Here is a 14,503-nt window from a genome sequence, read left to right on the forward strand (position 1 = left end):
TACCGTATTCCGAGAACGACGATATCGACAATCGCGAAAAATAAAGACATTATTAAATCTGCTAACGTTGCAAAGGGGTTAAATCAATTTCTAAGCAGAGATCGAAGACATTAGATCGTGTCGAGAAATTGCTTTTGCTTTGGATAACTGAAAAACAATGTGCCGGCAACAGCGTATCGGAAGAAATTATTTGCGAGAAAGCTAAAAAGATACATGCTGATCTCATGAAAAATCAAGCAGGAACTAGCCAGGAAAGCGAGGTGTTTAAAGCCAGCCATTTTTTTTACATGAGAACGGATTAATCATTTTTACATTACTTCTTATGGAAAAGCTTGGTTCGGTATACGTCCTATTCGGTATAAGTCCAAACATCGGGAACGGATTAAGGTCGTATACCGAGGTTCCACTGTATATACAAGATTTTTGCCTTATATTTTAAAAAACAATTTCGACAACTTGTCGTTATTTAGGCAAAGGAATGTTGCTTGTCTCCCTTGCCTTAACGTTAGAATTTTCTTCGAAAAGGTCTTGAGTTTCTGAGTAAGATTTCTGTTTCGTATTAAGTTGTATAAGTCTGAGTTGAGTGTATTACAGAATTGCTGGTGTAGTAAGAAAAGTTTTGTTCTTTCTTTCTCATATCTGTAGCAGCCAAAGTGATTTAAATTTTGTTCTTTACCGCAGTCGCAAGCTGCAGTCTGTCTTCTGCCAATTCTTTTTAGGTTGTCATTACTGTTGCAGTGCCCAGTATATAAGTGGATGCTTATAAAGTCAACTAAAACCATAGTAAATTTCTTATTCGTTCTTCAATACTCCGCAGGAAAGAACGTATATGGTCCTTTATTAGTGATCGACCATCTTTCTTGCCACTCTTTATTCGTTTCATTCCTTATTAGCATTTTAATGTTTAAAATTAGAATTTTTCTGTAAGTGTCTACTTTCTCTAGTTTTTTACGCAGTGCGAAAGTACCATTAATAGATCTTTGAACGTTTATTTGAACTATTCTTAACATTCTATCTTTAGAACTTGATATGTTACTGTTCGCCATAGTTTGTTTTAGTAATTAACATCTTCTTCATCTTTTGTATCAGTGGGCACCGCTTTGCACTATGGGCAAAAGCGGGTTTAAACAGAAAATTCCGTCTGCTTTATCTAATAACCATGATAATAGATAATAGATTAAAAGTAATCGCAAAATGTAGTCAGGTCATGCCGGTTGATTAATAATATGTTAAAATTTTTTTAAAAAATGTGCTGTTATTTTATAATTAATCGATATTTTTAAACAAAATCATTAAAAGGGCATTTAGGAGGCGGTCTGCTTAGTTGAATTTTTTATAAACTAATTTCTCTATCGAACATTAAAAATCGTCGAAAAGATTAAAATTATTATATATAATAAATTGATATTTTTTATAATATTTAAGGAATTAAAACAATCATTTTTTCATTATAAATTTACAACTTAGATTAGAATATGAATATTTCTTAATTAATGTAAGTTGTTTTCACAAGATTCGCTCATTTTTCTTTGTAGAATGGATAATTTCAAAGAATTGAAGACAAGGCGCAACCTCGTGTCATACCGATCCCGAGGATAGCGCCTGGTTTTCGCCTCGTGTGATACGGGTGCTTCCGAAAGATGCGAAGGAGAAGAGCGGACAGCTCAAGTCATTTACACCCGACGTCAAAGGGTGGTGGTAATAACTCCGGACGACAGCGCTTCGTCTGTCATCCATTATCTGGAGCGGCGATACCCTGAAATTGCAAAATGGACGGTCGAGACACGGTCACGTAACACGGGACTCGTCAGAAACAAGTCCGAAGAAATGGTAGAAAAATGCCTCGAGCGTAAAAGATCTTGGTAGAAAAGGTTGTTTTTCTGCTGGAATACATAAACCTTTAGTCTGTCGAGGCCTTCTTATGCCCATCTCGACTTTCCACCGAACGTGACACAGCCACGGGAAGTGGTCTTTCACCTGAATATGACACTTTCATCCGGAATTGATTTTTCATCAGGCTACGACTTGATCAACTGGACTTGACTTTCCTTTTCGATAGGGATTTTTTTCTTTGTCCAATTTACGGATATACTGTAAGGTCTCGTTTTATGCGGTGGATACGTTCTACAGAAAAACGCATAAAAAAATTCGCATAAAAAAAGACTTTACTTGCCTTGAAAAAGTAGGGATACGTTCCGTAATTTTCTAAAATCGCATAAAACCAAAACAACGAGTTAAAATTAACTTAAAACCGCATAAAAAAGTTTGCAGAAATTAAAAGAAATAGGCTGCTTAATAAATTACTTCGAATGTCTGAAAGAAATTCATATAAAAGCTTAAAATAAACTTGTATTCAAACTTAATTCAGTTTATTTTATTGAAAAGTAATACAAGGGGAATCCCCGAATTGCAAAAGCTCACTCTAAAAACAAATCACTGACATCTGGATGTGAAGAGTTAATTAAAACCCTTTTAGTTCCTCGCCCGAGTTAACTCGGGCAGGATACATAGCGTTACATAAAACACGGTCCTTAAGGTTATTTTTGAAATTTTTTTTTTTGAATTTTTGGAATGTTTTTTAAGTCTCCAAATTTTTTAAAGATATTTAAAAATATACGGCCAGCTAGCGTTCACCCTACTTTAAACCCTTGTCCTCCCGCGACGTCTATGAGAATGCCCCGGGAAATCCAACTCCAGCTGTGTTCAAGGTCATCCAGATGTGTAAACAATGACTCATCGGTGTTAAATTTCACAGAATAGCGAGACAAAGAAAGTTAAACTTTGAAGCTTTTTCTTTAAAATTAACGCTTTAAAATTAATCAAAAATTGCTAGGAACTAAAGCGATTAAGGTAGGTCTAGTTGTCCTTTACATCCATAAACGTTATATGTCAGTGGAACAAATGGAGCGAGCTTTGAGCGTTCCACGATTTTTGGAGACTGTCTATACGCTGGCTTCCTAAACAAGCCTATATGTATGTTTGTCCAAGAAATTTTTGGATGAAATACAAACCGCACAACTTCAAAATCGCATAAAAATAATCCGCATAAAAAGAGACCTTACAGTACTTTGACGCTATTCGAGATTCGTTTTTGTACTTCGGTTAAAGTGGAACATCGACAGTGTCGTCTATCGTGGCAAACATGAGAACGAAACATTAAGCAGTGTTCACGTGTGTAATAAAAAAACTGTGTTATGCTATTGTTTAAACGACTATAACTAGCCAAAACAACTTATAACTTCTACTTGTAAAGCATTTCACCACAGAATAATGTACAGAATAAAGCATTTCCACGTTGAATTTTAACCAAACACACTTTGCAGTCGATGTGTGTTTAAACTGGAATTATAATTATTTTAACAATTAAATTTGTACTTGAAATTTTTACGATTTTATATAAACTTTTATATTTAATAAAATTTATTAAATTTTATAATAACTGTTTAAATATTAGATATCTATTAAAGTTGCCCATTTTTAGATTAATTTATAATTAATAATAATGTTTCTAACAGTTAAGACAGATGAGGAAAAAAGAAAAAATGTACACGATTTATAATGAAACAAAAATATTCAAAGTTAATAAGCGAAATATAATTTTAAAAAGTTGGAAGTTTGTAATAAAACAATATCACGAATTAAGCTTCAAAGAGAGTGAACAAAATCGTGCTCCCCAACATATACACATACGTACATGCAGGGAAAAAAACCCCGAATTTTTTGCATTTCTGGACCCCTGAGTCCAAAAATGTAAAAATCTTAGAGGGTCAATTTTTGACCGATCGCCATACTTCCTTCTGTTACATATAACAGTGGGAAAATGAAAATGTGGAAAGATGAGAGGAAAAGAAGAGAATATAACGAAAATTTTATTTTATTCATAAATGCACAAAACAATTTTTATCGGGATACAAATTTATGTTAATTTTGCTCAACTAATATGGCACAATTATTGATATTAAACACTTCAGTTAATCCATTACGCACATCCTAAAATAAACTCTTTAAGTGCTACTGATAGGAATAAGAAAATTTCTTGTGTTTATATAGGGTTCATGCAGTACCAATCAAGAGAAGCAGCTGCTTCGGGCTTCGCAATTTTAGGTGGCCTGAACTTGGCAACTCAATATGTTAGACAATAATACAAAAGGCAAAGCAATTTTCTAAATTTTAACATTTATAAAATTAAATTCTAAATTTCTGTAGGAAGAGAAAAGCTTCTATAAAATAATTAAATGTAATGCTGTAATCCAAAAAATATTAAATACCGTTGACTTTATTTTCTTTTCCACAACTTAATTTTAAATTTTGAAGGGCCTCTAAAATATTAGTTGCCTCGGGCCTCGCATTTTCTCTGAAAGGCCCTGAGTGCACGAGTATATATGTTACCGCTAAAGCTCGAAAGCCGTTAATGTGTATATTACCTAGTTAATCTGCAGATTAACTAGGGTGATCCCCGTTAAAGTTGCGAAAATTGTTCCATTTCTCAAATTACCTAAGTAATGTGCAGAGTATCTAGATACTCTGCACATTACCTACCAGGCACTCCGTAAAGTGAAAATAAGATCTTTGCCACAAATAAATGTACCACAAATAGGTGTGCTTGTCACAAAAAAGAATTGCTATGTAATTCAAAGTGTAACCAATCTTTAGACTACACTAATAAGTAAGCACAACTGGTTAATGTCACTTATGGTGACTAAATTAAACTTAATAAAAGATGCGTTCTTTTATACTTTTATACCTCCGCGTAACTCTGCGCAAACATTCTAATTGTTTTCGTGGCTACGTTGAATGCGCTTTCAACAAATAATCCATATAATGTTTAAATTTTACAATTGGGACCCTTCTTTTCCTTCTAAAAGCTCATTTTAGAATTATGGATCCCTCCATCACGATACTATCGATAGTGCGGGCGCCGCCATCTTTGTTTCACCGTTGTTCCTAAATGAGTACAAATGGCAGCACACTCCCGTTGCAGAACAACCGCTATTAACGAATGCACTCAAAACTGTTACCAGTTGATGATGCTGATGCTAAGATCATCATATAGGATGAATCATCCTCTGGTAAAATATTTACTTAAATAATAAATAAGTATTTTACCTACGAAAAAATGAATAATAAATCCGATTTAAATAAGGATTTAACAGCATGTTTTTTTTTAATTTTTGGAACTTAACACCCCTTTTTGCACTAGTTCTTTGTTTCGTATAACACGGATTCGCATAACACGGCAATTTTTTGGAACGCAACTCCTGTGTTACCTGTATATTAACATATCCCATGTTTAAATTTTTCTCCGTTGCGTGTCGCTTCGCGTTGAATTTTCGTCGATGTTAAGCCTAACGAAAATTTATATGTGGCGTAGTAAACACTAGTATTGTGTAAACATGTGTTCTATTCCAAAGACACATGGCAAATTTTCCATCAAATTCCTTTATTAGTTGAGTCGATGCGGTACATTGTTTTGTAGTCGTTTCGGGCTTTGCCCCTCTTCAGTCAACTGTATTTTCTCTTCCTGTCTGTGATCTTGGTGTTGGCTTCTTTGCATTTTTGTTTGATGAGTCTTACCGTTTCTAGTTTCTGTAGATTTGTTGATTTTCTTTTTGAAACCGTGTCCTGTTTTATATTTGTGGCGTAGTAAACACTAGTATTGTGTTTTATTCCAAAGACACATGGCAAATTTTCCATCAAATTCCTTTATTAGTTGAGTCGATACGGTACAAAACAATGTACCGTATCAAAATCAACAAACCTACAGAAACTAGAAACGGCAAGACTCATCAAACAAAAATGCAAAGAAGCCAACACCAAGATCGCAGACAGGAAGAGAAAATACAGTTGACTGAAGAGGGGCAAAGCCCGAAACGAGTACAAAACAATGTACTGTATCGACTCAACTAATAAAGGAATTTGATGGAAAGTTTGCCATGTATCTTTGGAATAAAACACAATACTAATTTTTTACTACGTCACAAATATAAAACAGGACACGGTTTCAAAAAGAAAATCAGAAAATTTTTATAATAATAATCGTAGCTATTCTATCGTTAAAAATTATTTCTTTATTTTGTACAATCAGAATAAATATATTGAAAGATATAAAAGCAAAAAAATATACTTTATACGTTAGTCTAGTATCAAAAACGTTCGATTCAGTCCAACTGGAACGCTTTCGGTTAACCGACGTTTCCGGTTAACCGATTGATCGACATTCGGATAATCGACGCTCACTGTATATCATCGAAATGGGTTGATAATAATAATACTAATAAGCTCAGACGGTTAGGAGTTGAAGGTTGAAATTTGGTAGACAGGGTACGTCATGATAACGTACAGTACACTAAGAAGAGATTTTTCGAAATTTAAAGAAATAAAATTTAAAAAATTAAAAGAAACGAAAAAAAATACTTAATGTTTTTTAAATTTTTGTGTACCAACAACTAGAGTTGGGACAGCGAATCTGTAGTATATATGCCGAAAGTGGTATGTCAGGAGAAATTTGGTGTGCAACAGATACGATCTCTACTTGTTACTGTTAAATTGCACTTTTATAATGGTTTTATATTCAATTCCGTGTATCCTCATACTTTTCTCGATAAGCTTGTTTACATTTATTTAAATAAATTTTTTAGGTAAGTCGATACCAGCCAGGTTCAAAAATTAGAAACTGTATGAAAATTTATCTTGTAATTCATTAATAAATAAATGTAAAATGTTTAAATCATTCTATAAAATATTACAGTAATAAAATTCAGTAATAATATATAACAAAAGCGAATAATAAATTTATTATAGCAATAATGCATAAAACAGTAACCAGCAAATACATAAGGCAAGCATTGTAATGCATAAAATTTAATGCATTATGATTATATACCACAAATATTCGATATTAATGCTCTAGAGGCACATTTAAATATAATATTGTATACTGGATATGAAAAATAAATTTTTTAAAGGGAATCGCATAAACATTGTATAATTCATTATCGATTTTAACAGATGTAGATGTACTCAAAATGGCTGACGATTGCCTGTACTGTACTCTGTATCCTTCGCTATGCTTATCGTTATTATTTGGTGATTTATTTTTCGAACGTTGCGTCCACCATCAATTAAATGCCAGACAAACGAAACTTGTATCCTTTTATGCAATTTTTCTTAATTTTATTTTTTTCGTCCACTTCTTCCTCGTTTGCGTACAACCTTTCGCCACGGAAAATTACATCATCGCGTGTAGTCCCATGCTGACGTTAACTGGTAAAAATAACGTGCCTTTTTTCATAGGCGCAGTCGTCTGCATAACACTAAGTGGTGTTGTAATGATGTACAATGGCAGGAAAAACAAATTAAGTTTAGATCTTGAGCTATCGGCTTACGAAACAGAAAAGGAAAATTTGCGCATTTATCACTTAATTGCTCGTTTATTCATTTTGATCAGTTATCCTTTCATGTTGATTGTAAGCTGGGCTACGATTAGTATTCTCATTTACAAAAGAATCGCGGAACGTGCAAGCTATATTAGAGCAACCGTCTGTGCGATTTTCCTGAATTTATGCATTCTGTACGAAGAAACCGGATTGTTATGGATAATCTCAATGATGATGTTAATGTTAGTTATGATAATAAAAAGATTCGATGTTCTGTCTAATGATCTGCAGCGAGCTAAAACTACTTGTTCTTATGATGCTATCCAACAATTGGTAATGAAACACAACGAATTGTGCGAATTTTTAAATCAGTTTAATGATAAATGGAGCCAGTGTGTTTTCTTTCTTTACGGTTTTATTATTACTTTTGTATCGTTTCTGTTATACAACACAGTATTTCCCGGTTTCCCTGCGCATTTATATGTTTTCGTTTGTCTGGCAACTGCAGTTTCTATCGCAGGAGCAATTATTATTTCTCTCGTTGTTTCTCGTGGTTCTTCAGCTGTAAGTCACTTTTTGTTTACTTCGGTAAATCTACTTTTTCTGACACTGCTCGTTATTTTCAGGCTTACGATTCTTTTCAAGAAATTCGAAAATTAGGAGCAGGAAACTTCAGATTAGAAGAAAAACTAAAGGTTTTTTTCCAGAAATAATAGTTTGATTTTATGCCATATTAAATCAATTCTTTTACAGATGCTGGATTTCATGAAGAAATTTCGTGAAAATGAAATTGGATTCAGTTGTGGAGATTGTTTCATGTTTTCGAAAGAAACGGCAGTTGAGGTAAGACGATTGCATAAAAAACATTTCAAGTTGGAGAAATTTTGCCTTAGATCCGAATATTGCAATTTTTTTTCGGCTTTAAAACTTTTATTCACCAGAGTTAATCACTTTCGAATTTAAATGCTTATATATAAATGACATTAACGTGATAGAAGTTTTATCATTCTGTCTTTTATCAGACTGTCAAGTCTTGTATGATCATATTATTTACTGTTGTAATTAGTATTTCATGCGAAACATAAAATTTACCAATTGATGGCATAGAAAACAACTCGTTTGTTTGTCCAATATCATAATAACAATGCTTACACAGCACGGAATTGACCAATCAAACTGTTCTTTTTTAAATTTCTACATATAAATTCAGTCAAATTTATATATAGTTACATAATAATAAAAGCATTAAATTTTATATAGTAACTGATTAAATATCAGTTATTAGTTAGTAATGAGATTGTTTATTTAATTAATTGTTGGTTGTTTTACAAATTTTAGGTATACAATGGATTATATACCGTATTCAACATGTTGCTACAGATTAGAGACATCTGGTTGGGAGTAGATTCGAAATGTGTTGCTTCGAAACATTCAATTTCACCTCTCAATGCTACAGAGACGGTTTCTCAGAAATGAATACTGCAACAAAATCGATTAAGAAGTTAGAGATTTAGTATCCATGCTTAATATTGATTTTTCTGTGGATTTGAAAGTCATTCTTGAGAACACTATAAAAATCTGCATATTATATATATGCAGCCGAAACAAAGACTGGGAAGCGTAGTTGTAGTTAATTCTATTATTTTCTTTATATCTGCAATAACTAAATATCAAATTCACTAAGGTATTAAAAATCCTACTACACTGAATACGTTACTATTGCACTGATTAGAAATGTATAATTAGAAAAAAATTATATTCAACCTGCAATGATGAGATTTATTCGCACTGAAGTGCATTAAGACATTCATATTAGTAATAATTTTTAAATTAATTTTAGGTGGTGAATGTTTCACATCTTTAAGCTGAAATATAATAGAGTTATTACAAAAAATAAAAAGCTACAAGTGCAGCCTATAAGTGCGCTGTAAATCAATGTTCTCTGTCATGGAATGCCCGAAAACATTGATTTACAGGAGACCAAACAGAAAATGTTTACATTTTTTTTTCCTTTTTTTTGTTATTGGAATGATAGTTTAAGTTTATTTAATTCCTAGTGTTATGGCCATGACATCAAAATGGTGGTAAAAATCAAATATTTGTGTCCAATCTCGATATACACTTCATAACTATTATATTTCTTGATTGTGTTCATAGGCGACTTTAAATATTTTATTGACGACTTAAACGTATTAAACGATAATTTTTGTACTATATTTGTATTTATCTCCAATAATTACATGTTATTACAAAGACTATTATAAATAACTGTAAACAATAGAATAATAAAACCACTTTTTACTAAGCTTTAACATGCAGTCTTTTTTATTAACGAATAACGAAACAGTCAGAGAAAAATTCAATTATGTAAAATTAAAAGTTGAAAAATTTCATAGTTGAAACAAAGTATAATGCACTTTGGTTCAACAGATAAGCAGATTTTCAGGAGAACACTTTGTCGTATGGCAATAAAATTGACTTGGTGCCGGACAGACAAAAGTGATCGTCGCATTTGTTGGGCACAGAAGTCACAATCCTCGTAGAGCAATTACGTCAGGAAGCGCGACAATTCAGTTAGGAAGCTTTGACTCTACTGTAAATGTAAACGAAGTCATGGGCCCGTATTTTTTACATATGAAGAGACTCTCCTTACATTTTTAAATTCCTTGTCGCAATTAATGGAAAATAGCAAAGTGTCGGCAAAAGATGACCATCAGATTTCGCGAACGAACTAAATTCTATAAGCTTAGAGAAGACGTGCTAGCGACCTAAACACATCGCCGGACACAGTCGTGCGATTCTTGCGATATCGCTTTGTCTCGTCCCCTACTACAACCTTGTGTGAGAATACGGACGAGGGTCCAGGCCCTCTAATCGTCAGATCTGTTAGACCTGCTCACCTTATCACTTGATGGCTTAATTTTTTTCAGAACCCGAGTGGTAAGATTCTGTGTGGGGTTGTGCATAAGAACAAATACCAAACTACGAAGTTTATATAATATAAAATCAACAATTTAATTATAGAAGAATAAAATAACAAGTATAGATAATAGATTAACAACATATAAAACATAGGGTTACTCTAAGACTAGGGAGGTCCCTTTTATATAGAAGTCGACAATTTAATCAGAATTAACAATAATAATAGCAAATAATAAAAATACAGATGTAAAACATGGAAAATACAAAACTTATATCCTATCGCGAGAGTAGGGTCTATCTGTTCAACCGAGAGAGAGAGTTCACAATAAATCATATTACCTCGCTGTCCAGGTTGGGTGTCTTTAGTTCGGGGATTATCTTCCGGTTACAGAGAGGCTGAAGAACCAGGGTCGGAGAGAGATCACTCTCTATGGCATGTTCGACTTCTATTGAACTGCCGTATGGCAAGATTCTGGCGAACTGCCTCTGTATGGCTAGCTGAAATTGAACTGCCCCGAATCTAGCTACCTCGGCCTTTTTATTCCCGATTATTTCATAATAATAATTCTTAGAAATGAGTTATGACATTTGAGCAGGTGGTGTGCAAAATTCTAAGATACAAGGCGTGGAGGAAGGATACAAAACATCCTCATTTCTGGTTAAACTGCTGAGTAATATAGCAGTTTTGCAGGATGTAAAAGTTTTATAACCTTATTACGTTATGTTTTATTAATTCTTCCAAATTTTATCATTTTTTTATATTTCTAAGTGAAATTAAAGTAATTTATTTAATTAAGGTTGTTTAAGGTAAAATTATGTAACTCTTTTTAAGAGTACCTCCGGATTATCACACTTGTATTACGAAAAACCGCCCACTTCCGAATAAAATTAATTGCGAAGTATTCTTTTGGCAATAAATAATTTCAAAAACAAAAAAATAAAGCAGTGTTTAATCTCATTACTTTCATATTTTTATATTATTTTATATTAAATATCAATATAAAAGCTTGACGTAGATATAAAATTTTTTCTGTTTTATATAACGACCAAAACTTACTCTGTACATAGAAACACTTCGATCGTCATTGACGTTCCATAAACTAAATCGATATTTATTGTCAAGTATAAACTGCATTTAGAGATATCAAATAAAATCTAAAAAGATAATATCACACACAATTTCCATTATAAGTAAACTTTAGTCCGAAATGTTACGCTACTCTTTTCTGGAGTTTTATTTATGAAAAACAAAAATTTGGTCTGCGTTGTCGTCATAAATCAGCGAAAAAATTCAAAAATGTAAAACACAGAGGGAGGTTTCCTGACGAGGTCCCTTTCATCGTAAGGCCAAATGCAGTTGTCTGTTTTGTTTCGTTGAAAATTCGTCACTGTTGCATGATTGAAAGCAAACTTTATGTAACTTGCAAGTAAAAGCAACAAGTTTCACTCTCAATATGTAGCCTATTTGTGACAGGACTCTGAAAACTCTTTACTTGTCAGAACCTGTAATATCTAAAATAATTGTGCTTATGCTGTCATCATTTTCAACCATGTCCAGTAGCTTCAATAACTGCATTTTGCCGGGTTGGGCAAATTGGGCAAGGATACAAATGAGTACAAAGAATGCAAGTATGAAGTTTTTCTTCATAAACCTGATTATTAAAACCAAACGAACTGCCAAATTATCGGGCTGTAAGTTCGATGCCGCTATTAAAGCAGCCGAGATGGACAAATCAAAAATACTACACGGCAAAAGATATACTGTAATGCATCTCAAAAACGAATTAGAAATCTTCCAGGCTTCGGTTGAAAAACACATAACATTCGTCTTCTTTTAAACGCATTAAAAATTCATTTGCTTGTTTGGTTGATCCTTGCGTCCATAGAGTCATCTGGCAAAGCCGACATTGAAGAACTTAAATTTTCTGCATATGAAATCCTAGATGAACTTAAGGGATATTTTAGTGACATTGGATCTGGAAAGCTATGCTCAGAATAGCATCAAGACTACATCATCTCTATTGTCCAGCGAATATTCGACTTATTCGACAATGCTCTTACTGACATGAAATTTGCCAAGCTCGAGGAGAAGATTGACATTCTGCTCGCCTGTGAAGAGAAAAACTCGCTTTTGGAGAGCCAGCAGATTATTCTCTCCAAAATCTCTGTCATAGAGGCCCGGACTGACAGGCCTACCCAGCTGTCGTACAGACACACTCTTGTCTCGGACTCTACAACCATTCACCCACCTAAGCCGAAGCCGCATAGCAGCAATGTTCTTCTGGTATACAATTTCACAGAGGATAAAAACAGCGACAAAACGAAGAACATGCTCTGCAAGCATATCAAGCCTTCTCAAATAGGCATAGGTGTCAACAGAATCAGGAAGGTGAATAACGAGGGTATTGCTATTGAGCTCACTAAGAAAGAAGATAATAATACTTTCATTACAGCCATTCAAAAATCTATACCTTGGCTAATCATCCGAACACATGAAAAAAGCGCCTTCCTACCCTCATCCTAGTTTCCGTTCCAAATAATTACAAGCCTGAAGAACTTAAAGAACTAATATATATTAAAATGAATGTATAAACACTGTCTACAATAAGGAAAAATTTACAGAAGAACTGCAGTTTAAATTCCAGACCGGGAGAAAAAATAAAAATTTCACTAACTGGGTCTTAGAAGCTTCATTCACTCTCAGAAAACTTATTCTAAAAGCTGGAAAACTGAATGTCGACTGGTCCAGATGTAGAATACAAAACTTCCATCCAGTTAACATATGCTATAAATGCTGCAGATACAGACATAGCGCCAAAATCTGCAAGCAACAGGAATCCACCTGCAGCCAATGCACTGGCAATCATACCTATCAGGACTGCCCTAATATAAACAAGCAACCAACTTGCAGGGTTACTCCTGGATAGATGTTACCACCAGCACCAAAAACTGCTGCAACCTGATAAACAACTGAACAGTTCAAGAAGAAGATTCCCTCAGTGACCATGCCTACATAAACTTCCAGATCAACCACCATTCCTTTAACTACCTTTCCATTCCTCTCAGGTTTCAGACCTCCAGGGCCAACTGAAACATTTTTGCCAACTACATATCCAATTACAACATTTCCCTTGATGCTTTAGAAACCTGGCAACTGGATTGGGACGAGATCCCACAACAACACATAACAAGACATTTTATCCCAAAGATCAAGGAACGCTTTCACAGCAAATGGATTCAAAACACACATCATTTAGCCCAATTTTTGACAGAACACAGACGCTTTCGTGTTTATCTGAAAAGGTTTCACCACTGTAATTTTGACTGCTGTCAGCTGTGTGAATGCGGGACGGTGTCATTCACTATTTATACTAACTGTCCTATGCTGGATGATATCAGGTATCAGTGCTTGCAGCATGCCAATATGAACAATATAGACTGGCCAGTAGAGCCTGATTTTTTCTTACAAAACAACAACAATTTTAACTTGTTAAAGGAATTTGTTTCACTCTAGTCTATTAGATGTGGGATCCGTTGACATGATCTGTGATCTGATTCACTCTAGCCTTGATGCCGATGTGAGGATCCGAATTCGGATGTGTTTATATCATCTCATCATAATATCACATCGTAGTCCTACCTTCATTCCACGGTGTCATAAGATCACAGTACAGCTATACTTTTGTTCAATAACTGTCAACTTTTACACCTGGGAGCTAAACATCTGCTAAGTTCTCAGGCGTAATAACGACGCTTTCTCAGCACCTTTCGACCTAATATCTTCGTTTCAACAATCCAACATGAAAAACCAACAACCAAATGAATCAGTCGTCCCCAGTTCCTCGTTCGGACCACTCAAGTTACCCCTGTGCCTCGCCTTTGGATATTTCTTCGCCCTTGGATATTTCTTTGCCTTTGGATATTTCCACGCCTAAGAACTGTGTCTTCTGTTTTCTGAGTCCGGAACTGTCTTCTTTTAAGAGTTCATACAAGGTAACTATCGACACGCGAACTTCTGTAAACTCTCTCTCTCAAAACGGGAAGAAACGTAATATCTTAATATCTTAATATCTAAATACTATTATATACTAAAGCGAGCAATGTATCTAATAGCAGCCCTAATGTATATCCTATCGTTAACCATTAAACAGTTGTTACGTTAAAAAAGCGTCTGAGTAAATCACTTCCGGTGCGCTGTCTCTCCT

At 34.1% G+C, this 14,503-nt stretch overlaps 1 protein-coding gene across 1 annotated transcript in view; it reads left to right on the forward strand.

Moving 5' to 3' along the window:
• The first annotated feature begins 14,117 nt into the window (after nt 1–14,117).
• The window catches only part of LOC111638074, a 5,215-nt gene continuing 4,829 nt past the window's right edge, over nt 14,118–14,503 (forward strand). The window contains exon 1 of the mRNA XM_023383704.1: nt 14,118–14,291. Within this exon, the coding sequence (XP_023239472.1) occupies nt 14,118–14,291 (174 nt within the window). The remainder of the gene's footprint in view (nt 14,292–14,503) is intronic.

This window comes from Centruroides sculpturatus, unplaced genomic scaffold (genome assembly GCF_000671375.1).
Source record: "Centruroides sculpturatus isolate CEXI.00-Female unplaced genomic scaffold, Cexi_2.0 scaffold1138, whole genome shotgun sequence".
In the NCBI taxonomy this organism is placed as follows: Eukaryota; Metazoa; Arthropoda; class Arachnida; order Scorpiones; family Buthidae; genus Centruroides; species Centruroides sculpturatus.